This window comes from Nycticebus coucang, chromosome 10 (genome assembly GCF_027406575.1).
Source record: "Nycticebus coucang isolate mNycCou1 chromosome 10, mNycCou1.pri, whole genome shotgun sequence".
NCBI lineage: Eukaryota > Metazoa > Chordata > Mammalia > Primates > Lorisidae > Nycticebus > Nycticebus coucang.
In genome coordinates this window covers 89,229,817-89,256,107 of record NC_069789.1, presented here as the reverse complement: position 1 = coordinate 89,256,107, position 26,291 = coordinate 89,229,817, and the positions used below count along the sequence as shown (strand labels likewise).

The 26,291-nt window shown below is 36.6% G+C and overlaps 1 protein-coding gene across 6 annotated transcripts in view; it reads left to right on the top strand.

Annotated features, from left to right (window-relative positions):
• Positions 1–726: 726 nt before the first annotated feature.
• SUCO (SUN domain containing ossification factor) overlaps positions 727–26,291 on the top strand; it is a 75,862-nt gene continuing 50,297 nt past the window's right edge. For 5 of the 6 annotated variants that reach the window (XM_053606309.1, XM_053606308.1, XM_053606306.1 and 2 more), the window contains exon 1: positions 772–1,101. In XM_053606309.1, coding sequence (XP_053462284.1) covers positions 1,040–1,101 — 62 coding nt within the window. In that variant the 5' untranslated portion in view covers positions 772–1,039. Of the gene's footprint in view, positions 1,102–26,291 lie in introns of all 6 variants that reach the window. The other variant, XM_053606307.1, reaches the window with a different exon arrangement.

The following is a 26,291-nucleotide window of genomic DNA, read 5'->3' as shown; positions in this document are numbered from 1 at the left end:
CTCAAAACCAACGGAACGAAAACCAACCCAGCCTCTGAGGAATCTGGCGGGAGGCAAAATTCTAGGGGCGGTGAATAAAGAGCGAAGGCTTTCCGCTCCAACCAATCAGGTGGGATGAAGTCTTGGCACGCCCTTTTCCGTTTACCAATCAACATCTAGCTCAATGGGCCAGTTCTTTGACCCCGGGAAAACGCAAGTCTGAGTCCGTCCTTCCACGAACTGTTCCAAAAAGAGGAAAACTGAATGTAACAATTCCAAAGCTCCTCAGTCTCTAGGTTGAGGAGTGAAACTACAGACTTCTCCGTCAAAATCGTGGATTCTAGGAGCAACAGGGAAAGGGAAAGAAGGGTTCTGGAAGGCGACTACAGTTCCCGTGGAGCCTTTTGCGGAGCGGCTCGCCGGAGCGAGGGGCGGGGCGTTGTAGGGAGACAGGCCGAAGGTCACGGGGCTCCTCCCTTCTTCCTGACAGTGAGCCTGCAGACTGCGGGACGTGGGTGGGAGGAGCGCGGCGACGTCGGCCCCGCGCTTTGTGTCCCCTCCTCCCGCTCCGGCCCGAGGCGTCCGAGGGGGCGTGGCCCGCGCGAGGGCTGGTGGGGCAGCGAGTGCCAGGGGACGTGGGTGACGCGTCTCTTTCCAGCTCAGCGGTGTGTGAGGTGTTGCGGCCCCGCCGGCGATTGGCTGCTGAGAGGCGAGTACGCGGCGGCCGTTGGTCGCCGGCAGCACGGAGCGAGGGCCGGGGCGGGCTGGGGGGAGATGGGGTGGCGGTGGCGGCGGCGGCGGCTGCAGGAGGCGGGCGCGGACGAACCGGCGGCCGCAGCAGCAGCAGCGGCAGTCCCCGGAGTCCTGTGAAGTGCCTCTGCCCGCGCCTCTGTGGGCCTCGCGGAGGGAGCGAACGGAAAGCGAGCCGCCGAGCGCCACAGCCCTTGGGTCTCTCGCTCTCATCCTCGCTCTCCTGCTCCGGCTCCTCCATCTTGGCCTCGGCAGTGGCGGCTGCCGGGAGGATGTGCCGCCTTCTGGCAGGGGGAAGAAGGAGGAGAAGATGAAGAAGTACCGGCGGGCCTTGGCCCTGGTCTCCTGCCTCTCTCTGTGCTCCCTGGTCTGGTGAGTAGCGCGACAACATGGGAGTTTCGTTCAGGGCGGAAGCGGGGTGGGAGTCCAGGTCACACCCCCAAGTCGTTCAGGCTTTTTTAGGTGCGGGTTTCCAAGGCCCCCGTGTAAGGGACGGACCAATGTTGTACTCCGCGACTGTTCCTCTGGCTGTCTTGGTAGCACCCTCGGCGGAGATTTTCAGGGTGTATTTTGGAATTGACAGAGATTAAGTGAGGGAGAGGTATCTGGGTAGAGGGACCACCAAGTGCTTTTGTAACTCGGTTACCCTATCTCCTGGAGACGGTGCGGTGTTCATATGGAGTGGTGGTGGCCAGGTTGCTCAGGTTTACCGCTGGTCCTTTGCTTTCTTGGTATGGTAAGGGCATAAAGCACATCAGATGTTGTATGCTCCGGACGTGCGATTTTAAAAGAGTTAAGTTGTCAAGAGAATAAGAATTATGTATAAGCCATAGCTTTCCTGGACATTCTCGCCTAAGTTTTGTCCCCAAGTACACTTGAGGCTTCTGTTCTTGGAAACTTTTGGGGGTGTTATGAAGCACTTTTCCAGCTGATTTAGAGGAGAGGGTGTCTTACAGGTAGTGTATTCAGTAGTTTTGGTAATGTCCCTTAGGAATAGGAGGGTAGATGCTGTATTTAGAAGAGGGAAAGGAAGAAGAGTGCCTGGTCTCTAAAGTTTTATGGAGTTTCTCTTACCCTTGGGAACTTTTTTTTTTTTTAGGAACAGAAAGAGCTTGTAAGTTGAAAGATTGCCATCAGTGTACTTGGAAAAAACATTCTTTCCTCCTAGGGAATTTTTTCAGAGATGTGTGACATTTGATGACTTTAAAAAGATGCTTTTTCAGTCAAAGCGATTTGCTGCTTGTGCTAAAATTTAAACTAAATTTCCTGTTTTGCTTATTTATGCAAAGCACCAACACTGTTTTAATTTTTTATGATGCCTTAGGGTTTCAAAAGGCACTGAAGTTATAGAGTTGTTGCTCACATAAAATAATACCTAAACAAAGAGGAAAAGAAAACACTTCCCTGGCTGAGGAATTTTGATCCATAGTGTGATAGAAATTTTAGAGAGCAAAAAAATTGGTGTATTATCTTACATTCTGAAACTTAAATAGAACCAGTGTCATTCTCTCCTTTCCACTTTTTAATATTACTTTGAGTACTAAGAAGTTCCTGTACTTAGTAGTACTTAGTACTTATTACTACTTAGTACTAAGAAGTAGTAAGGAGATGAGTCCACTGGCTGCTTTTAAATTTAAATTTGTAGATGTGATACTGAAAGCTTGTATTCATTTCCTCCTCTTTCTGGGATTCCCTAGTTGTTTGTAGATTATGTATTTTTTTTCCTTTTTTCTCCTTGGTTTTGCCTATCTTTAAACCGTATCATTCTTCATGTTATGAAATGGCTTATACGGCAAAGATTAGACTTTTCATTCTAGTTTGAAACACACCAATATATCTAATTTGTTTTTTTTATTGGATGGCGAAAATGAAATCAAGCAGTAGAGCGTGGTTCTTAAAACCACTTGTAAATTTAAATTAACCATGCTCTTGTTATTTGGGGGGATTTCTGTCTTTTGCTTAAGTTAACCTCAAATTGTTTTAACTTTATTCACTAGAAATAGTGAGAAGATCATGAGCTGTTAAGGAAAAAACAGTCAGCCTAGTATTGAAAATAGTAGTCATAGAATTTTGCAAAGTTTGTTGACTCTGAAAGTGAAAAACATGAGTTGAAAGTTTAAGAGTGTGAAAAGTTTTAAGAAATTTTAGCTTAAAAAACATTTGGGTTAGTATATTTTGAGATTTGTTTGGACTGCCAGATTATTCTTTAGTAAAGCTATTAAAAGGCATTAAATTAGGATGTTTGTCCTTGATGTTTCTTTGGAAGGGTGACAATGAATGAGATTGGGCAAGAGAAATGGTGCATGGTGATAATTTGTATGTTTTGTCTTTGGAGACTCTTCGTGGGGAGGTGAAACCATGGCACAGATTTATCTGGAGGTTTAACTTGTGCTACAGTCTGGTCTGGTATGTTATTTCCCAACATTGCACCTCCCTTAACAGAAGTGAGTACAAAAAGCCGTTGTAGGGTTAGACAGAAGGTTTGCAGAAGAGTTGATAAGCTCCTCATAGTAGCCATTTTTGTCTTTATCATTGGGAAATTGTCCCCAGATTTTGTGATCCATTTCTGTTCTATGGATTGAATGCTATGTTTATACATATTTTAGTTTCTAAAGTTCTCCTTCATTCTACCAATATTACTGTATTTTGTTATCACCTTATTTCTACTGTTAATAATTATATAGATCATGATTAGGTCTCCCTTCTCTTTGTCTTTCCAGCATAATGTACTAACCTTAGAGTACCTTAAGAGAAGAACCTCCCTATCCATTTCATTATATATTTTGCTTACTGTTTTTTCCTTTTGCATACTTTATGATTTGTGGTCAAGTAGTACAGACTATTCTAGGTGTACATGCGCTATAGCTGCAGCGTGGAATGGTGAAATTATTGTCAGCTAAATCTATGTCAGGCACGTGGTGTGTGCTTGATATATAACATCTTTACTCTCTACAGAAACCCTATAAAATAGATATTAACTTCATTTTACATATGAGGAATAGAAAGGTTAAGTAACTTGGCTAAGATTTATTAGCAGATGTGTTGGAGCTTAGATTTGAACCTAGGCAGTCTGACTTGTGGCACAGGCACCTGTCTGTCATCATTCTTTGACTGTAGGTCAGAACTGTATTATATATATGGTTCTTATATCCTCCAAATAGGAAAACTAATTCATTCATACCTCAAAGGGTTGTTAGGAGGATGAAATAAAATAATGCATATGACAGATCTTTATAAAATAGGGTATATTATGTATATATTGAATCATAAAATCATTCAACCATGTTTTTCCCCAGGCCTGCTGTGTACCAAATGTTGTGACAAGCATTGAAAATCTAAAGATAGGGTGATCATTTCATCTTAGTTTTAACAATGAAAGTTCTGTAAATCCCAAGAATCCCCTGTATTAGTCCTACTACTACTACAACGAATTACCACAAATGTAGTAGTTTGAAACAACGCTCATTTATTAAGATAATCTTGGGCTAAAAAATTTAAGGTGTCAATAGGAGTACTTCCTTTTAGAGATTTTGAGTTTGTCTGTTTCTGGAGGCTTCCTGCATTCTGTGGCCCCATCCTCACATCCCTACTCCAACCTCTTGCTTCAGTCCTCATGTCTGTTAATGACTGGTCCTGCCTCTTATAAGCACTCATGTGATTACATTGGGTCTACCCAGACAATCCAGGATAATCTCCCCAGCTCATAATCCTTAATTTAATCACATCTGCAGAATCTCTTTTACCCTGTAAGGCAACATATTCGGAGATTAGGATGCAGACATCTTTGGGGAGAGGCATTATTCAGTCTGTACCTCCTCAGTCCTGGGTAAACTAGAAAGGTTGATGATCACTCTAAAGAAGAAAAAGGCTTAATCAGTAGATATTCTGAGTGTGTCCCCTAATTAGTAAAATCTTGTGCATTCACCTTTCATAGTGTTTAATTGTAAATTATATACATGTGCAAATATATTAGCATGTTAGTATACATAATAAATTAACATGTTAGATGTTTAAGAAAGATGAGATAAAAAATATTTTCTGTTAACATACCTTTTTGCTCTCAGTTAAACAATTTTTAGTGAGAGCTATGTGATCGATCTACTAATTTTTTACATCATAACATAGAACTTGAACTAGTTAGAAATCTTAGACCTGTTTTGTTAATTTGTACTTACATTATTATTGTCTTCACAGATATTTTTTTAAAGCTTCTACATGTTGTAGGGGTCAGTTTAGTTAAAAATGATCTGTACCATCTACCTTACTGGGCACACTAAACCTCAGTTTATCACGGTGTGCTGGAATTAAACCTTTTGTTTGTGGAACTTCCACTTTTTGCCTGGGTTTCTGGCTATTGTCCTTGCTCTTCCTTAATGTGTGGCAAGCTGCCTTTTCAGACCAAGTATGAATCCTTATATTAATCTTAGTATAACGTAATTTGGTTTCTTTTTAGACTAAATTAATCTATTCTTCCTGCATCCTAAAAGATCATCTTGGATAAGTTCATAGACTAATGGGAAGAGCTCACTGTGTAAACAATTCTCATACATTTGACAGATATAATAGGTACATTTACTAAGGTCTTTAGGAATACGAAAGGAAGAATTGATACTCTAGTATGGTTCTATTAATAACTGTGTATCCTTGGACAAGTTATTTCAGTGAGTCTCATTTCTTGTCTATAAAATGGTTTGCAGGGTGGATAGTTCAAGATGTGGTATTTTTAGGCAGAGGGAGCATTCTTGTTGGGTTATTTGGGGTATTGAGTGTATGTGTGGAGAGATAGGAAGGGAGGCTAGAGGGAGGTTTTGGTTATAGTGCAGTTGAATTCTGATTTTAACCTGATAAAGGATGAGCAAGTGAAGTAGTTTAAACAGAGCAGGAGCATGAGGTCACATTGATTTTTTTTTTTTTTTTTTTTTTAATTAGATTGCTACTGAGGGGACCCTAACTGTTGGTCACATGAGGAGAGATTTGATAGTAGTCTAAATCAAAGTATATTGACCTTTTTTAGGTAATTTTACTGAGTGGTAATTTTACTGAGTATGTCAGCCCAGCTTTCATAGATTGAAGAAGTTTATTTTTCGATTTGTGGTTAAAATGTCTGTACCTTTTATTTTGTATTTTCTCTGATATTTTTGCTGGCTTCTTGCTCATTTGTTAATGAACAGAAAAATAAAAGCTAGAAAATTATATAAGCTGGTATTTTTTTCTTTTGTAAATGATAAATAGAAACATTGAAAATCCCTATTTCTTTTAGCTGGAGAAATATTTTTTGCTTGTTTTCTGTATCTGTCTCTTAACTTTAAAAACTCTGAATCTATTTTTTTCTGAATGTTTAAAATTAATAAAACAGTAAAATAACTCTTCCACTCCACATCATTGGATGACTTTTTAAAAATAGTCTTTTTTAAAAAGTGGAACTTAATATGAAAGACTGGGAAAAAAGTTTATCTTTGTTCTGGGATATACATTCCAAAAGCATCTGGTACTTAAAAAGATATTAGACCATTATCTGATATACAGTTAACAGATTCCTTCAGACAGGTTAGATGAAGCCAGGAAAAGGTTTATGAAAGGTGTGAGGTGTTTGTGTAAAACTTGAACATTTGTGTCCAATAAAAGATGAGAAATAATTTCTTTATATTATCATTTGAATTTTTAAAAGAACTAGATGTGTTACATGTTGCCTCTTTACATTTGAATATATATTGAAATGGAAGCAGGTAGTAGGGTTGGCAGGCAATGGAAAAAACAAAAGCTATCAGCACTTACCTTTGAGCACTAGTTATTTCATTTTTCATTTCATGAACTTGTAAATAATTCTTTCACTTTTCTCAACAATCTGGAGAAATGTCAGTATGTATAGCTAATACTCTTGTGCTTATAAATAAAAAGAAGAGAGAAACTTGTAAAAAATTTAAGTGCTTTATTCTCTCAAGCTTTCTTCAGGTAAAAGCATTTATACAAAGGTAATATTTTTGTTTAGTAGTTTAGTTTATATGTAACTAGAAAGAAACAAAAACTCTTTACTGGAAACTTAATCATGTACTTGTTTCAGATTGTAGTTTAGTGCCAGTTGTATGTTTACCTGATTTTCAAGACTGTATTTTAAAGTAATTTGAGAAGTAAAATTGCATGTGTCACAAGGAATGGGAAATTGCTTTTGAGTATTTGCAGTACAAGAATGTTAATCCCTTGGGATGAATTTGTTTCATAAATGTAGATTTTTTTGAAAGAAAGTTTGGTTGTATTTTAGAACTTTATTTTATAGTGAGTTGCTAGTCGAAGTTATTTTATATTTTACATAAAAGTGATGCCTAGCTTTGTTTAGAAAATTCATAGGTACTAAGCTAATTTTTGTATTGTTACGTAGTATTTGTTATCTGCTGGGAGAAAATATTTAAAGTACTAAGAACAATGCCTCAGTCATAGGTAAGTGCAATTATGTAAGTTATTTATTCACTTTGGATATTTTGTTAATTTGTTGAGTAGAAGTAAGGTGGCTTACTTATCAGAATTAGAAATAGGAAACCATAAATTCATTTAAAATATTTGGTTACCTACAATGTATTTGGTATAGCCAGGGATCAGAAGAAGCATGAAGCTGGTTGTCAAAATACAGATTCTAATGTAGTGGAAAGGGTGTAGACTACGAGCTCTAGTGTAGTCCTTTCTTTGAATTACAAACAGTGAACATTTATTGAGTACTTACTCCTATTCAAAGTACTTTATATACGAAAATTTTATCCTCTTTACAGCTCTTTTGAGATAGACACTGTATTTTAAAAATGAAGAAAGAGGGACACAAAGAAGTTAATCATCTTGCCCAAGTTCTTAGAGTTGGTAAGAACCAGAACCTAAGTAGGCCAAATTCTTAGTCTGTGTTCCCTTATCTGCTCTGCTACTCTGTCAGTAGTCTGGTGGATGGATATTCTTGGTCAGGTTTCAGCTTTTCAGTGTGTCAGTTTTTTCTTCTGAAAATGACAGTGTCTGGATTGGCTTAGGAGGGAATGAACATTAGAATTGTTCATGAAGCTTTTAAAAGAAATACACATGCCTAGGATTCTTAGCTTGGACATTCTAAGTTTGTGTTACTTTTTTGTTCATTCAAGTCAGTATTACTGGACTAGATGAATTCTGAGATTTTTTTTGTACATCTAATATTCTAACATAACTTCAACGTTAGTGAACAATACAGAAAGCTGAATTGTATAGTATGTGCTTAAAGAAGGGAAAAATTTGGGCTGGAGGAAAATGACGTGTGATTCATAATCTTTGCTTCTGTGGAAGCACCTCTTTGTGAGCTGAAATAAGTATACTGGTGTTATTCATCAATGATGATTTTGTGTGTGTACGTGCACACGAGCATGTGTGGACCCCTGTCTGCTTGTTTGCCTGTAGATGGCATTTAATTATCAAAGAGAAAGAGAGTTGTGAGTAAAAGAAATAATGTGTTAGATTTGGGTGAGAGTGGTAACAATCAAATCAACCTGAAAAAGAAATAAGAGATATATTTTGGAGATTATGATGGATTTTGCAAGCTATACCAAAGAAAAGTGTTTCAAGAATGTTATTTTGACATCATTGTGCATTACAAAGGAGGGAGACTTAGAGGGTTGAATACACCTGTGGGCTCCACATCTACAGATTCAACCAACCTTGGATGGAAAATATATTAAAAATCCTCAATAAAATAATAAAACAACAATAAAAATAACACGGGTAAAAAACAATGCAGTGTAACAACTTTTACATAGCATTTACCTTATACGTATTATAAGTAATCTAGAGGTGATTTGAGGTATATAGGAGGATGTGTGTAGGTTATCTGCAAATGCCTTTTTTATATAAGGAATTTGAACATCCGTGGATTTTGGTTTGGGGGTTTGGGGTCCTGAAACCAATCCCCTGTGGATAACAGGGACCATGAACATGCTAAAAGCAATTGTAGTAATTGAGATTTGGCAGTAGAAATGGAAAACAGGGTACATTGAGTAGAGATTTTCAGGAAATAAATGATCTGGTTTGTGATAGATTGGCAACCTGGTAATATAGTGCAGTTAGATACAGCATTGGGTTAGGATTCACAAGAACTGGGTTTTAATTTGCCTCTCAACAGGTCTTATTCAACACCCCCCATCTCAACATAAAGAGATATTAGGCTTCTGTTTGTGGCATTGGATTCTGGTGGACAGAACAGAAAAAGCTGCTGCTTTCTTGGAGTATGATGTAATTAAGAGAATAAATTCTAGAGCCTAAAATTGTGAATCTCGAAAAAAGTTCAAAGCGAAAAGTTAAGTGTTTTTGATTTTTCAATTTTTTTTTTTTGAATTTGGGCAGCTAGAAGAAATTTTGAAAAATAAATGGAAAAGTGGGCAAGTAATTAGAAGGGGAAGGAACTGCTAGTTGGAGGTAAGTGAAATATGTGAGTGGAAATTGTATAGGCAACTAAAATGCAGACTTTGTTGCAGATGAGTTTTAGGTTGGCATTGTACACAGGGAATCATTTTTGAAATGGAACAGTGGACTTTTGAAATAGAACATTGAACTTCCAGAGATAATTAGAATAAAGAAGGGTACCAAGCACAGTTAAGCTCTGAAAAGGAGGAGAGAACTGTTTGGAAAGAAAAGATGGAAAGGGATTTAGGAGGTCATTTGAATGGTCAGTAGTATAAAATGTCTTGGATAAGATAAAAGAAGTTGAAAACTGAGAAAAACTTCTTTTCAAAAGAGGGAAGTAATTGACAAGTCTTTGGGAGTAGAAATAGTGGACATTTGGAGAGCTGGTAGGCGTGAGTTCTCACCTATTTGGTAGCCAGGAGAGATACAAGAGTACTTAAACTAACAAACATACAAACAAACCAGTTAAGGGCTGGAAAAGCCTCACACTTGCATCCTTAAACCCATTCTACAAGTACCTCTAGATTTGTCTTACTGACACAATTTTGGTTATGGCAGTCCCTCAATAAAACATCTTTAAAATTTAAATTCTTATATTAAATTTGTGTGAAGAATGGTTCAGACCTACTGTTGCAGCTTCATTTTCCCCTGTTCCTTATATAGATTCTCTGTTTTAGCATGGCTAATCTGGCCTGGTAGTAATTTACTTGGAGACTGATTTCAAATAGAAAATTAAAAGTATTGTGTCTTGTTTTATAGGCTAAATATACCTTAACCAACTTCTTAAAATATATTGTTATCAAGTGAGTTTAGTATATGATTATTTCTAGCAGCCTTGTGGACAAATTGTAATGGCTGAAATTTTAATGATCAGTTGAGATATCAAAACAGAACATGCTATGTTGAGTAAATGCATCTCCATGTTGGATCAATGAAAGTATAGACCAGTTTAGTGAAATAATCTTCTAATAGCATTTGATAACATGGAATATTTAAGCTAAGAGCATCCAAGACCCATTCTACATCAGAGTGAAGATTAAAGATCATCAGATGTTGTGAAATTCAAAGATTTGATTAGAAGCAGACACCAGAGCAGAGCTTTCTTCAGTTAAGCTTATAGTTCTATGTGATTCAACTGTGGACTCCTGAAGTAGCCAAATAGAATAAAAAATCAAAGGAGAAAGGGGCCCTGTGAGCTCTTACTTTCTAGCAGATAGAGCAAGCAGAAGAGAAGCAACCTTAAAAGAACCCCAGACTGATACATGGTTAAGAAGAATGTCTTTTAATAAAACACTGTGATTGAACGAAAATAGGTGCTTATTAAACAAAAGCACTGAAGCCCAGTGATCTTTTGGTCTTGTTTTATTACTAATGTGTTTGAGCAACATGGCTTCCATATTCACTTATTTACTATAAGTCTCTCAGCATTTTCGTAGGATTTCTATAAATTTTTTTTTTTTTTTATTTCTAGGCAGTAATGTTGAAAAAACTATAATCTTCATGGTTACTCTAAATGTACTGCCTCAATTGAATGGCTGGCACTATATTTCTGTACAAGAGATTAGGTTTGAAGTTATATTAAGAAGCAATTCTTTACTGCCCAGTTCAATCCTTTTACCAGAAAGTCTTTGCTGATTCTCCCTTTCCTAAACTTGCCTTTTTTTTTTTGAGACAGAATCTTGCTTTGTTGCTTGGGTATGAAGGCAGTGTGTGATCAATCATAGCTTACTGCAGCCTCCGACTCCTGGACTCAAGTGATCCTCCTGCTTTAGCCTCCTGAGTAGCTGGGACCACTGGTGCATACCATTAGTCTGCATAAGTTTTTATGTTTTGTAGAGACAATAGCTTGCTACGTTGCTCAGGCTGGTCTTGAGTTCCTAACCTCAGGTGATCTTCCTGCCTCAGACTCATAAAGTGCTAGGATTACAGGTGTGAGCCACTACACCTGGCTCCCATGCTTGTATTCAAAACTTTTCCAAACCATAATCAAAGTAGGCACTCAATAAATAGATCACTGTGTTGGCAACAGGGGAGTAAGTTCTCTGCCATGGAGGTATTTAGTCTTTTGTGAGAAACAAAAATAGTCAATTTCTGTGTGTGTGTGCTCAGGTGGAGATACCGAAAGGGCTACTTGAATTTAGAGTTGCCCTCAGAGAAAAGAAGAATTACAAGGATTTAGTTAGATTTTGGATGGTGGAGAGAAGGATTGGGGGCAGAACATTCCTGAAAGAGAGAATAGCATGAGCCAGAGATTTGGAAGCATGAGACCACACGGTCTCTGTTCATAGAACTATAGGTAGTTCCTTGTCACTGAAGCATAAAGTAGAAAGCAGGGCATGGCAGGGAATATGAAGCTGAAGACTTACACAATAGAAGACCTTTAGAGATTTTTGAATATGTAGAGAGAAAATTGAATTTTGTCATGTAGATAATGGGAGCCCCTAACAGGTGACTGACCATCTGATATTTAGTGTGGGGTTTTTGACAGTGGTGTGAAGGATTTATTTGCAGAGATAGCAAGATAGTAATTACTAAGATTTGTTAGGAGGTTGCTCTAGGTAAGAGATGAGGGCAGTTATAACGAAGATTGGGAAATGTTTTTAAGGGAGTTTGGAATAAAATAAACTGGAGATGGTAAAGGGAGAGCCAGACAAGGGAGTAGTCACAGATGTATTTCAGGTTTCTAATTTGAGGACTAGGTGGATAGCAGTACCACATTGTGGGACCTCAGCATATAGAAGGAAAAGATTTGGAAAAGGAAGATAATCTGTTCAATTTTAGATTTAGTTGTTTTTGAGATATTTTGGAATGTAAAAGAGAGGCCCAACTTTTAAATGAGCTTTATTCATTCACATCATAAATATAGTGGGTCATTGAAGGGTTTTAAGAAATGGGCCAGTCATGAGACGATGTTAAGGGGGTAAAGATAAAAGTTTTGATAGCCATTAGCTAAAGACCATGAGAGTAGATGAAGTTTCCCATATATAATGTAAAAGGAAAATTCAGAAGAGTCCTGCGAGTGTCAGAATTTAAATATTGAACAGAAGAAGGTCAAATGGGACTGAGAAGAAAGAGCCAAAAAGATGAAGCGGAAGTGTATAATTTGACAAATCATAGAAGGAGTGGGTTTCAAGTAAAAGCAGTAATCAAAGGTGCCGCATGTAACAGGGAAATCAGAAAAGGTAAGTTCTGCCACACGATAACAGTTTCATTGGTGTATCGAGAGCAGAGACTAGATTTTAGTGGGCCGAGGACTAAGTAGAAGGTGAAGTTGTTGAGATACACTACTCTGAAATTTGGTAAGCAAAAGTAGGTAGAAAATACAATAGTTGGTAACTAACATTTGAGGTATATTCTATGCTGGGCTTTTTTTTTTTTTTTCCTTTTGGAACAGAGCCTCAACCTGTCGCCCTGGGTAGAGTGCTGTGGCGTCAGAGCTCACAGCAACCTCCAATTCCTGGGCTTATGCGATTCTCTTGCCTCAGCCTTCCAAGTAGCTGGGACTGCAGGCGCCCGCCACAACAGCCAGCTATTTTTTGGTAGTTGTGGTAGTTGTCATTGTTGTTTGGTGGGCCTGGGCTGGATTTGAACTTGCCAGCTCTGGTGTTATGTGGCTGGCGCCTTAGCCGCTTGAGCTACAGATGTCAAGCCTATGCTGGGCTTTTTTGTTAGCTTAGTTATTCTTGGCCTACTTTTTTCCTTATGATATTTAAAATAATAGGATCCTGTAGGCATCTTGATAGTTACATTTGAAGTGATAAATTTGGGAAGAATTAATGTCTTTACCTTTTTTGTTATAATCATTCCATTCGTGAAAATACCATATGTATTCTTTAGAGTTAAAACAATTTTCTCTACACATCAGAGTAAAATTATTTTTATTTTCTTATTTTAATTTCTAAGTTATTTTTTGTTGTTACGGCTAATAGATTTTTATTTTTTATTTGGCTATTGAAGAAAATATTGAATTTTTATTTTCTATATTTTAAAATTGAGATAATTTACATTAAATCATGTATATAGATCTTGATATACTTGGATTGATTTTAACAAATGCATATACCTCTGTAACCCATACCTCATCAAGATATAGAATATTCTGCTTTGGGAATATTTTGCCTGGAGGAGGATCTGCATATGGCCTTCTGGTTGCTCTGGGCCTTTCCTGGACCAGCCTGATGTGAAAACTGAGCAAGGAGTGGGTCCATTGTGAAGACAGAGGGTGAGAGGAACATGACATCACAGACATGGTTTCACTTAAATTTCACTGACATGGAGAAAACTTAACTGTGAACAGGAAGGGCTCAGAGCATTTTTTTGGCAAGGCTTAGTAAAAGCTTCACCCACATCAGCATTTAGAACACTGGTGATTACTGTGACCTGTACAGAAGGGAGAGGTTTGCCACTTTGGCTTAATTGGTCCAGTATACATGGAACATCATGGAGAATTAAAATGGAAGTATGGGAATATTATTGAGCTTAAATATCCTATGAACTGTTTAGATCCTACCTCTAAAAGATGGTTTCTCAGGCATCTCTGAAGAAGCAGAGAAATTACTAACTGATAAAGGAAAACATGGCAGTTTTCTTATATGAGAGAATTGGAGCCACCCTGAAGATTTTGTTCTTTCTGTGTGTACAGGTGATGATAAAGGGGAGGACAGTGATCTGTGTCATGATTAACTGTCAGGAACTGAAACATGATATTAGTGGAGGAGAATCGTTTTGATTCTTTGAGATCTTGTGGACCATTATAAGAAGGTCTTTGTCGTGGAAACATTGGGCACAGTATTACATCTGAAGCAGCTCCTCAACACAACCCATATTAATGATATTGAAATAGAAAGCAGGTTTCATGAACTAAATTAATTAGCTGAGACCACAGATAAAGTCAAACAAGGCTTTTGGGAAGAATTGAGACACTATAGCAAGAGTGCAGATTTCTCTGTAGCTGAAAAAAGGGTCAAAGGCAAAAAAAAACCCCAAAAAACAAATAAATAGAAAAATATTCTATTGTTTGATCAAACCAAGGTTGTCCTATATGACAGTGATCCCAAAGAGCCTATTTCAGATTACGTCAGTGCAAATATTATCATGCTTGAATTTGAAACCAAGTGCTATAATTCAGAGCCCCAAAAGAGTTCTATTGCCATTCAAGACTGCCTACACAACATGGCTTTCAATGAGTGGTATTCTAAGAGAACACTTGAGTGATTGTCATGACAATAAAAGAAGCAGAGAGAGGAAAGAGCAAATGTGTCAAATACTGGCCCTAATGACTATATCCTAAAAGTAAATTGGGTTGTGCTTTGGGAACATTGAAGTTGTGCTGCTTATAACTATGCATTAAGAGAGCTTAAACTATCAAAGGTCAGACAAGGGAACACAGGAAGAATGTTCTGGTGGTACCATTTTCACACCTGGCCAGACATGGAGTGCCCAGTGACCCTGGGAACATGCTGGACTTTTTGGAGGAGGTTTTCTTTAAGTAGGAAAGCATCGTGGATATAGGTCTGGTCATGGTGCACTACAGTGCTCGAATTGCCCAGACAAGGACATTCATTGTGATCAATACCCTTAGTGACATCATCAGAAAGGTGTTGACTGTGATACTGACTTTCCCAAAACCATATATATGGTACAGTCTCAGAGGTCAAGGATTGTCCAGACAGAAACATAGTACTGATTTTTCTTTTTTATTTATTTTTTTACTTTGTTTCAGGTACATTGATAGTACAAAGAATTAGGTTACACTGTTTACATTTGTTAGGTAAAGTCCCTCTTAATAATTGTGTCCTGCCCCTAAGAGGTGTGCCTCACACCATTACAGTGCTCCATCCTCTTCCCTTCTCCCCTCTCCCTGTTCTTTCATTCCTCTGCCCCCCACCTTGAATTAATTTGAGTTTTTCTCTCGTGTGGGTATGTATTAGATCATCTTCTGGCTTCGTATTAGAATTGAGTACATTGGATTCTTGCTTCTTCATTCTTGTGATACTTTACTAAGAAGAATGTGTTTCAACTTTCTCCAGGTTAATACAAAAGATGTACAGTCTCCATCTTTTTAAATGACTGAATAGTATTCCATGGTATACATATACCATAGCTTGTTAATCCATTCCTGGGTTGGTGGGCATTTAGGTTGTTTCCACATTTTGGCGATTGTAAATTGGGCTGCAGTAAAACACTCTAGTGCAAATGTTCTTATGATAAAAGTTTTTTTTTTTTTTTTTCTGGATAGATGCCTAGTAGTGGGATTGTAGGATCAAATGGGAGGTCTAATTTGAATTCTTTGAGGATTCTCCATACTACCTTCCAAAAAGGTTGTATTACTTTGCAGTCCCACGAACAGTGTAAATGTGTTCCCTTCTCTCCACATTCACGCCAGCATCTGCAGCTTTGAGATTTTCTGATGTTGGCCATTCTCACTGGGGTTAGGTGGTATCTGGGGGGTAATTTTGATTTGCATTTCTCTGATGATCAGGAATGATGAACATTTTTTCATATAATTGTTAGCCATTCGTCTTACTTCTTTAGAGAAGGTTCTATTCAAGTCTCTTGCCCAGTGATATGTGGGATTGTTGGGTCTTTTTTTTGTTGATTGAGTTCTTTGTAGATTGTAGTTATCACGCTTTTGTCCAATTCATAATATACAAAAACCTTTTCCCATTCTGAAGGTTGTCCATTTGCGTTGGTTGTTTCCCTAGCTATACAGGAGCTTATCAATTTGATGAATCCCACTTGTTTATTTTTTGTTGTTGTTGCAATTGCTGTGGAAATCTTCTGTGTAAAATCTTTCCCCAAGCCAATATCTTCAAGTGTTTTTCCCACACTTTATTTGAGGATTTTTATTCCATGCCTTAGAGTTAAATCTTTTATACATCTTGAATCAATTTTGGTAAGTGGTGAGAGATGCTGGTCCAGTTTCAGTCTTTTACATGTGGTTGTGGTTATCCAGTTTTCCTTACACCATTTATTGAATTAGGGGTTCTTTCCCCCTATTCAGGCAGCTGTAAGATGTGAGTTTCATCTCATGGTTTTCTATTTGGTTCCAGATGTCAGTATCTCTGTTTTTGTGCCAGTACCATGCTATTTTGATCACTGTGGCCTTATAGTATAGTTGAAAGTCTTGTAGGGTGATACTCCCGGCTTTGTTTTTATTACTAAGAATTGACTTGGCTATCTGGGGTTTCTTCTGGTTCCATACAAAATGAAGAATCATTTTTTCCAGATCTTGAAAGCATGATGATGGTTTTTTAATAAGGATTGCATTGAATCTGTAGATTGTTTGGGGAAGTATAGACATTTTGACAATGGTGATTCTTCGCAGCTATGAGCGTGGTATGTTCTTCCATTTGTTAATATCTTCTGCTATTTCTTTTCTTTGGGTTTCTTAATTTTCATTGTAGAGGTCCTTCACCTCTCTTGTTTAGTATCTTCCTAGGTATTTCATTTGAGGGGGGCTACTGTGAACGGAATTGTGTCCTTGATTAGTTTCTCATCTTGGCTGTTATTGGCATATACAAAAGCTATTGATTTGTGGACATTGATTTTATATCCTGAGACAGTGCTATATTTTTTATTAATTTCCCAGAGTCTTGTAGTTGAATCTTTGGGGTTCTCTAAGTATAAGATCATATTGTCGGCAGAGAGCGAGAGTTTGACCTCCTTTGCCCCCAATTTGAATGCCCTTTATTTCCTTCTTTTGCCTAATTATATTGGCTAGAACTTTCAGCACTATGTTGAATAGTTGTGGTGATAAAGGACAACCTTGTCTGGTTCTAGTTTTAAGTGGAAAAGCTTTCAATTTTACTCCGTTCAGTATAATACTAGCTGTGGGTTTGTCACAGATGGCTTTGATCAGTTTAAGAAATGTACCACCTACACCTAAATTCTTACATGTTCTAATTAGAAAAAGAATGCTGAATTTTATTGAGTGCTTTTTCTTCGTCTATTGAGAGGACCATTTGGTCTTGGTTTTTGCTTCTGTTGATATGGTGAATTACATTTACAGTCTTGAATATGTTAAACCAGCCTTGCATCTCTGGGATGAAACCTACTTGATCATGATCAATGACCTTTTTAATGTGTAGCTGTAACCTATTGTCTAGGATTTTATTGAGAATTTTTGCATTTATATTCGTTATTGAAATTGGTCTCAAGTTCCCCTTTTTAGTTGAGTCTTTTCCTAGTTTTGGTACCAGGATGATGTTTGCTTTGTAGAACAAGTTGGGGAAGATTCCTTCTTTCTCAAGTTTTTGGAATTAATTTTGCAGCATGGGTACAAGTTCTTCTTTGAAGGTTTGATAGAATTCTAGTGTGAAGCCATCTGGAGAAGGGCTTTTTTTTTTTTTTTGCAGTTTTTTTGGCCAGGGTCGGGTTTGAACCCGCCACCTCTGGTATATAGGGCCAGCACTCTACTTCTTTGAGCACAGGCGCTGCACAACAAGGGCATTTTTTTCTTGGGAGATTTTTTATTGTTTCTTTGATCTCAAGTCTTAAAATTGGTCTAAGAGATCTATTTCTTTTTGGTTAAGTCTAGGGAGAGGCTATAATGCTAGGTGTTGATCCATTTCCTCTACCTTGTCAAATTCTGGGCAGATGAGCTCTTATATCTCCATGGCATCTGTTGTTATTTTCCCTTTATCATATCTGATTGAGGTTATTAGAGATTTTACTTCTCTGTTTCTAGTTAATCTGGCCAAAGATTTATCGGTTTTATTTTTTCAAAAATAAATGTTTCATTAATTTTCTGAATGACTATTTTGTTTTCGATTTCATTAATCTCTGATTTAATTTTATTTCTTCTGCAGGGTTTGGAATTATATTGTTGTTCATTTTCTAATTCCATAAGATGGTTCATGCGTTTGTTGATGCACTCTCTGTGTGTTTTTTGAATATAGGCATCTAATGTGATAAATTTCCCTCTTAAGACTGCTTTTGCTGTATCCCACAGGTTTTGGTAATTTGTGTCTTCATTGTGGTTATGTTTGAGGAATTTAATAATTTCCTCTTGTATGTCTTCCTGAACCAAACTATCATTCAAGGTTGTTTAATTTCCAAGTCTTTGGGGATGAACTTTTTTTTTAGCTCTCAGCAACCTCAAACTCTTGGGCTCAAGCAATCCTCTTGCCTTAGACTCCCAAGTAGCTGGGTCTACAGGTACCCACCACAATGCCCAGCTATTTTTTAGAGACGGAGTCTTACTCTTCCTCAAGTTGGTCTTGAACTTGTGATCTTAGACAATCCATCTACCTTGGCCTTTCACAGTGTTGGGATTACAGACCTCAGCCACTGTGCATGGCCAGATGAATGTTTTTGTTGGAGTTGAGTTCTACCCTTATTGTCTTGTGGTCTGAGAAGATACAGGCATAATTTCTGTTCTTTTAACTTTGCTTGCTTGAGGTTTGATTTGTATCCTAGGATGTGATCTATTTTGAAGTATGTACCATGGGCTGAGGAGAAAAATATATATTCTTTAGCTTTGGGATGGTGTGTTCTGTATATGTCTATTAATCCCATGTGTTCTAGCGGCATATCTAAGTCCTTTGCATCTTTGTTTAGTTTCTGTACAGTGGTTCTCAACCTTCCTAATGCTATGACCCTTTAATACAGTTCCTCATGTTGTGGTGACCCCCAACCATAAAGGGTCACGGCCTTAGGAAGGTTGAGAACCACTGCAATAGGGGATAATTCATTTTGATGGCCTGTCTCTCTCTTTTTTTTTGCTAAATATTAAGCTGGTGCCTGACACTGTCAGAAACATGCTGTCTATCTTAACATTGCTATTAAAAGGTCAGGGAGAGGGGCTGGGATGTTGGGGAAGCTCAAAGTGCAGGCTTAAAAAAAATAGCAGAAATGAAAGTTACAAAGAGGTGTTTTTGAGGAAGTCAGAGGGTTCAGGGCCAGAACAATCAGTACTAGGTGAACAGGTAACTTGGAAAATGGTACAATATATGAAAGCAGTCGATTTCTAGGTTGCTGGTAGACATAAATGTGCACACTATTCCATAGCTGGCTGAGTATTTTAAAATGATAAGGATAGAATTTTATATTTCAGGTGAAAGAATTGTCTGGCACATTGTGCTTGAGTTTAATTAAAAAGTCACATTTTAGAGTCTTAATGGCTTTTCTAAAAAAAAATAAAATAAAAAGGTACCTCATATTCAGTGTTTGGTCCTTCTGAAACTTAATAGGTATCTATCCTATTGAAATCAGTGCTTTTTCAAACATGGCTAAATTGGAATAATGTTAAAATAGAGGTAGCACTTTCCTGGTATCTGTGCATTCTTTACCTTGTTGTTTTGGAACAGCTAAGAAAATGATTAATATTATTTTGACGGGTTATTTTACTCAGGATTTTTAAGGACTAATATGAAGTATTGGGTTATTTCTAGTTCAAGAGAATGTGGAAAGGTGTGCAATTGTGAAGGATTTTGTTGCAGATTAGTAGTCCATAAGGGAAACTAATAAACTGTAGACATAAATTCAGACCCAGTGCAGTTTTGTTTTGTTTTTTGAGAAAGAGTTTCCCTCTGTGCCCTGGGTAGAGAAGCCCCCAGGGTGTCATAGCTCACAGCAATGTCAAATTCTTGTGCTCAAGCCATCCTCTTTCCTCAGCCTCCTGAATAGTTGGGACTACAGGTGCCTGCCACAACGACCAGCTATTTTTAGAGATGGGCTCTTGCTCTACCTCAAGCTGGTCTCAAACTCCTGAGCTCAGGCAATCTGCCAGTTTTGCCTCCCGGAGTGCTAGGATTATAGGCTTGAGCCATTGTGCTCAGCCTACAAGGCTTTTTAAAATCATACTTTTTATTGATCTTGAAAAGTACCTAAAAGTGGAATTGCAACTGCAACTGTTGAAACAGATGGATATGGTATGCTTTTGGGTGTTATAACTTGGGAGAGATATAATATCACTTATGAAGGCTTGTGGCCAGGAATATACATGTATAACCTGAATTTGGCTATGATGAGACATAAGACAAACCACATGTAAGGATGGCCAGACTATTTAAGAAGAAAAGGGACTGTTTCTTTAAAAAAATGTTGATTTCTACACAAAATAAAGGCCAAGAACTATTCCAAGTTAAAGGAGGCTGAAGAGATATGACAAATGTAGACATGATCACAGACTCATTTTGGTACTAGGGAAATCTGCTTTGTTGGTGGAATTCTATAAAGGACATTATGGGTTAGTTGACAACATTGCATATGGACAGTAAGATTAATGTATTCTGCAGGTATATCATCTGTTGAAATTGATTACTGCATTATAGTTATGTAAGAGAATATCCTTATTCTCAGGAAATACATACCAAAGTATTTTATACATAATTTATGGGGAAAGTGAGAGAAAGGGAAGCGAAGGGTGGATGAGCATACCATCATACCATGAGCAAATGAAAAATGAGGGAACAAATGGGCAAAGTGTTAACAACAGGTTGATACGGGGTATAAGCGCATAGATGTTTTTTGTTCTATGCTGGCGGCAGCTTTTCTGAAAATTTGAAATTATTTCCAAATAAAAAATTTTAAAACTTGGGTAGGATTTCCCCCTTCTTTATTAGAGATGTAGATAAATTCAAATTTTATTGTTATTAGTTCCATTTTTTTTTCTATTCCTTGTGCCAATTTTTCTATTTTTCTAGAAAGTTATCCATTTCTCCTAAGGTTTTCCAATATACATACAGTTTTCAAGGTTTTTTTTTTTTTTTTTTAATTTGAGACAGAGCCTCACTTTGTCACCCTTGGTAGAGTGCTATGGCGTCATAGCTCACAGCAATCTCAAACTCCTGGGCTTAAGCAGTTTTCTTGCCTCAGCCTCCCAAGTAGCTATGACAGATGCCCACCACAATGCTGGGCTTTTTTTAGAGATGAGGTCTCATTTTGGCTCAGGTTGGTCTTGAATCTGTGAGCTCAGGCAATCCACCCACCTCAGCCTTGCAAGTGCTGGGATTACAGGTGTGAACCACCACAACTGGCCATAGTTTTTAATATTTTATAATTTAAAAAATCTGCTGTGTCAGTGGTTATTTCTTCTTTTTATTCCAAATTTTGTTAATTTGCATCACCATCTTTCCTTGATTGGCTTTGCCAGAGGTTTGTCTTTTTTAATATTTTCTTCAAAGAACCGACTTTTGGTTTTCTTAATTTTCTTTGCTATTTTTTTGTTATTGTTCTCTATTTTAGGATTATCTGTTCACATATATCCTTTCATTTGCACTGTTTTTTTATCTGTTTGAATGTCAAGATCAGATCTTTTATTTTCAGTGTTTAACTCCTAATGCGTTCAAAAGCATAGTTTTCTTGCTGTTGTCTGGATTCCACAATTTTGAGTCTTCAGCAAAGTTATTTTTTAGTAGTTATTTTTTAATATTCTTCATAGTTTTTAACTGAAGGATTATTTTGCTACTTATGTCTTGCTTCCAGGCTTGGGAAAATGTAAACTTTTTGGGGGTTACTTCAAATTTTGTTGCAATGTGGTTGGAGAGAAAGTCTGTTAGATCTTCTTTTGAGTCTTTTTTTTTTTTGTAGAGACAGTCTCACTGTACCGCCCTCGGGTAGAGTGCCATGACATCACATGGCTCACAGCAACCTCTAACTCTTGGGCTTACGCGATTCTCTTGCCTCAGCCTCCCAAGCAGCTGGGACTACAGGCACCTGCCACAACGCCCAGCTATTTTTTTTGTTGCAGTTTGGCCGGGGCTGGGTTGGAACCCACCACCCTCGGCACATGGGGCTGGCGCCCTACTCACTGAGCCACAGGCACCACCTGAGTCTTTCTGATATTTGGAAAATATTCCATGTGTGCTTGAAGTGTGTTTAATTCGTACATTGTATAACATTCTGTATATTTAATCAAACTCATTTCTTAAATATTCTAGAAATCTCTTGTTTCCAAGTAGGTTTTGTCCACTTTGTTTACTTTGTGAGAATTAATTTAAAATAGGCAACCATTCTTTCAGATGATTATGTTTCTGCCTGTAGCTTCGTTAGTGCTTGTGATATTTTATATTGTTAGGTGTATATATATTTATAATCACCATTTCTTTTTCCTAATAATAAAACTTAGTGAGGTTTTTCATCTTTCTTTGGTCTTAATTAAAATTGCTACTTTTTTATGTTTTCTTAATACTATATGTATTTACTCAAGTTTTTAATGAGTTGAAAATTATTCCTAATGTTTCTTAACAGGGCTATATATCTAATATGATATTTGCTACTTATGGGTGGTCTTATGTGCTTTTAAAGTTTCTCTTAAAAACTCAAGGAAAACAACCCGTTTGAAAGTTTGACAGACTGCAGTTTAGTTTTGTTCCCTTCTCTCAATTATCAGGCTTGGTCCATTTGCATATTAGCATATTGTTTATTGTATATTAATGCATCTTTCTGGAATCATTGCCTTATTTTGCTAATTTTTTTGACAAGATTATAAAAGTGATTGTTAAAGATAGTTCAGTATTTCTGTGCTAAGCAGACGTAGAAAGCTGTCATTCTAAGCTGTTGAATGTGATTTTAAAGGTATTTTTTCAGTTAATTTCACATTAACGAATACCTTCTTTACCTTTTTGATGATGTCTTCCTTGGCACATTAAAGAGTATTTCCTGTCTTCTGAAATGAAGTTTTTCTTGGCTCTTTAGTTGCTACCTCCTCTAGAAAAACTTTTCCAAGTCTGTCTCCTGTTTTCTTTGGTAAGAAATAATTGATTTCCCCTTTACTCTAACACTTAGTCTTAAACATTTTTTGAAACACAAAGTTGTTAACACACCCTTAAAATAGCATCACGCTTAGGAATATTAAATATCGTAGGTTGCCACTGCAAGAAAAACTTCAGTCACTGTATATTCAAGTTGAAAACCTTCTTTCAGGAAAAAATAATTTCTAAAATGAAAGCAATTAGGTTTAAGAAAACATTAAATCCCTAGAGCATGCTTGTTGAACCTAGGTATTCATTATTTCTGGTGATGTGTGGGTGCCAACATTCATTCCTTATCATCTAGTAACCATTAATCCATATCTAAAAGAGGTATTATGAAATTATAGAATAAAAATGATAAAAAAAAAATTATAGGCAAGTAATATTAAGATAGATTAATACATATACAGTCTTACTATGAATTAATGCATGTGCAGTCTAGTAATATACTATGTAAACATGAAGCGTAGTTCATGTACATAGAGTGAATAAAAAGGATGGAACATGTTAATGATGTAAATAAAAAAAGTTAAAATTGAGCATTCAGCAGTTCTTAATTCAATTCCTTTTAAGCTCTATTTGGCTTCTAATTTATGCAGTTTCTAATTTATTTCTAATTTTTGTCTGTTTGAAAGAGTTCCAGTCAGGCAGCTATACACAGGCTGAGTATTAAAATAATATACGTGGAAAGTAAGTTGAATTCTTTTTGTTTTAAAAATTGTCAAGAGTTCTAAAATTTTTTCTTATGGAAACATAAAAACATAGGATTTTGAGATTCTGAGATTCTGAGAAATCATTAGGTGATTTCATGAGTGTACAAACCTGAGAGTATACTTTCACAAACCTAGATGCTATATTCTACTGTACACCTAGCCTGTTGCTCCCAGGCTACAAACCAGTACAGCATGTTACTGTACTATTGTAACACAATGATAAATATTGATATATTTAAACATACCTAAATATGGAAAAGGTACAGCAAAAATAAAGTATTGTAATCTTTTGGGACCACCTTCATATATGTGGTTCATCATCGATCAAAATGTTATGTGGCATATGATTGTATATATACATAATTAACTTCCAAATAGTAACATAAAAGTTATCACTCATTTTAAACTGAGGAAAAATGTCAAAGACTTACTAATTGCCATTATCTTGATGTGATTCTGGTACTGAGTTTGTTACAGGTCTAAAAAGAAACTCATTTAATTAGGATTAGGATTTTCATTATACAATTTTAGGAAGTTGCTTAAGTAGCATGGAAATTGGCCCATTTAGTCATGCAACAAAGTGCCATAAAGCCATTATAGTGTAATCCACTCGTTCTCAATCAGGAAGTGTGTATCTTATTCACCTGGGGAGACTTGTTGATAGTAAGGATTCCATTAATAGAGATACATTCTTGTTCTGTGGGTTTGAGATATTTCATTTTGCTCTGATGATTTAAAATTTCTTTACAGGTATCGGTGACAATTTTTATCTATTTTAGGCCTTTTCTTATGCAGAATATTCAGGTTATTTCTTGTATATCTCTCCTCTGATATTTCAGAGATCTGACACATATAACAGGTTGACTCACTAATGCTGTGTACATACATGCTTTCTGTAACTCAGATGGTGAGTCCTTCAGGGCCATATAGCTTTGAATCTCCTGTTTAAGTTGTACTTTTTCCTGTGAGGATTCATATTTTCTAAAAAGAATTGTAACAGTATATATGCTTTTATGAACATTTGCCCTTCAATGGGGACTGGGCAGGGCAAATTGTTTTATATACAATAGGTCCCTCTTATCCACAATTTTCACTTTTCATGGTTTCAGTTAACTGTGGTCAGCTACAATATTAAATGGAAATCTTAAGCTGTTCTGAGTAGAATGCTGAAATCTCATATTGTCCCAGTCTTTCCCTCCAGGACATGAATTGTCCAGGCTTTCCTTGCTGTCTGTGCTACCTTCTTATAACTCCCTTAGTAGCTGTTCCAGTTATCAAATCAACTGTTGTGGCATCACAGTATTTGTTCAAGTAGTCTTTATTTTACTTAGTAATAGTCCCATCATGTGAGAGTAGCAATGGCGGCAATTTCGATATGTCCCTAAGAAACTGTAGAAGTACTTTTTTTAAAGTGAAAAGGTAAAAAAAATTCCTGATTTAATTAGAAAAAAAAAAGGTTGTTTGCTGAGATTGCTTTATAGTAAGAACAAATTTTATGTGAAATTGTAAAGAAGGAAGAAATGTGTGCTATTTTTTGCTGTTATTCTGTAAACTGCAAAAGTTAAGGCCACAGTGCTTAAGTGCTTAGTTAAGATGGAAAAAGACATTAAAATTTTGGATGAAAGACATGAACAGAAACATGTTCTCATGGTGGCAGTGAATGTGATGCTTGCTATTCTTGATTTGAGGCACCCACTGGGGTTCTCTTCCAAGGTTAAGGAGATGCTACATCATCTTTTTTTTTAATCAGGGAAAAATACTTCGGCAGCCCTTTTAAGGTAGGGAGAATATCTAGGATAATGGCAATAATTAAAGGTTTGTTTCTAAAAATTTAGAATTTAGTGTAATAGAATTTGAGTAAAAACAAGGATTATGAGATTTAATGTCCATTGGCTATCTTTTCACACTAACTGTGGATATTAGGGCTTACCCACACACAACAGTTCACACACCCATTATAAAACTAATGCGTGCTAATGGTAGAAATTAAAGTAATAGAAGTGGATGAAAAACTGAAGGGCATAATCATCAAAATTTGCTACTCGCAGGTTTGTTTTTTATACTCACAGTTTCTGATGTTTGCTTGCAAACTCTTAACTGTCCAAAAGTATATATATGCTAAGATACTGCTATGTGCATAAATTTTGTGTCCTGATAATGTTGTGTAATGAAAATATCCAATAAAGATTAAATATTATTTTGCTTTTTTCCCCCATTTTCCTTGAAGTTTTATATATGTGATCCAGCATTGTTGTGGTTCAAAATTCAAAAGCTGTAGATTATACAATGAAAAATATCTTTTTATTGCCCTTGATAACACACCCACATAGTTTTCCTCTAGAGGTATAAAGTGATGTGTTACAAAAAAAATTATTCCAGAGATATTTATGCACATACATGTATACAAATGGTAGCATACAGCATATATTATTATGTTCTTTACTTTTACTTATTTATTTTTTAGTGTATTTGAAGTTTAAAAAGTCAAATAGCTCTAAAAGTGTTTTCTTTTTTAATTTTTCAAAGAAGCCATTCTCCCTTTTCTTTACTCATTTTCTCTTTTCAAGGAAACCACTTACTTGATTAATTTGATATTTACCTCTTTGTCTGTAAAATAAATAATAATGTTTTTCAATCTTATATTATTTTGACATGTGTGAATTTGACATTTTTCCAAGTAAAAGAATTGTTAAATATTGCCAATTTTATTTATTTTTTTAGAGACAGAGTGTTACTTTGTCACCCTCAG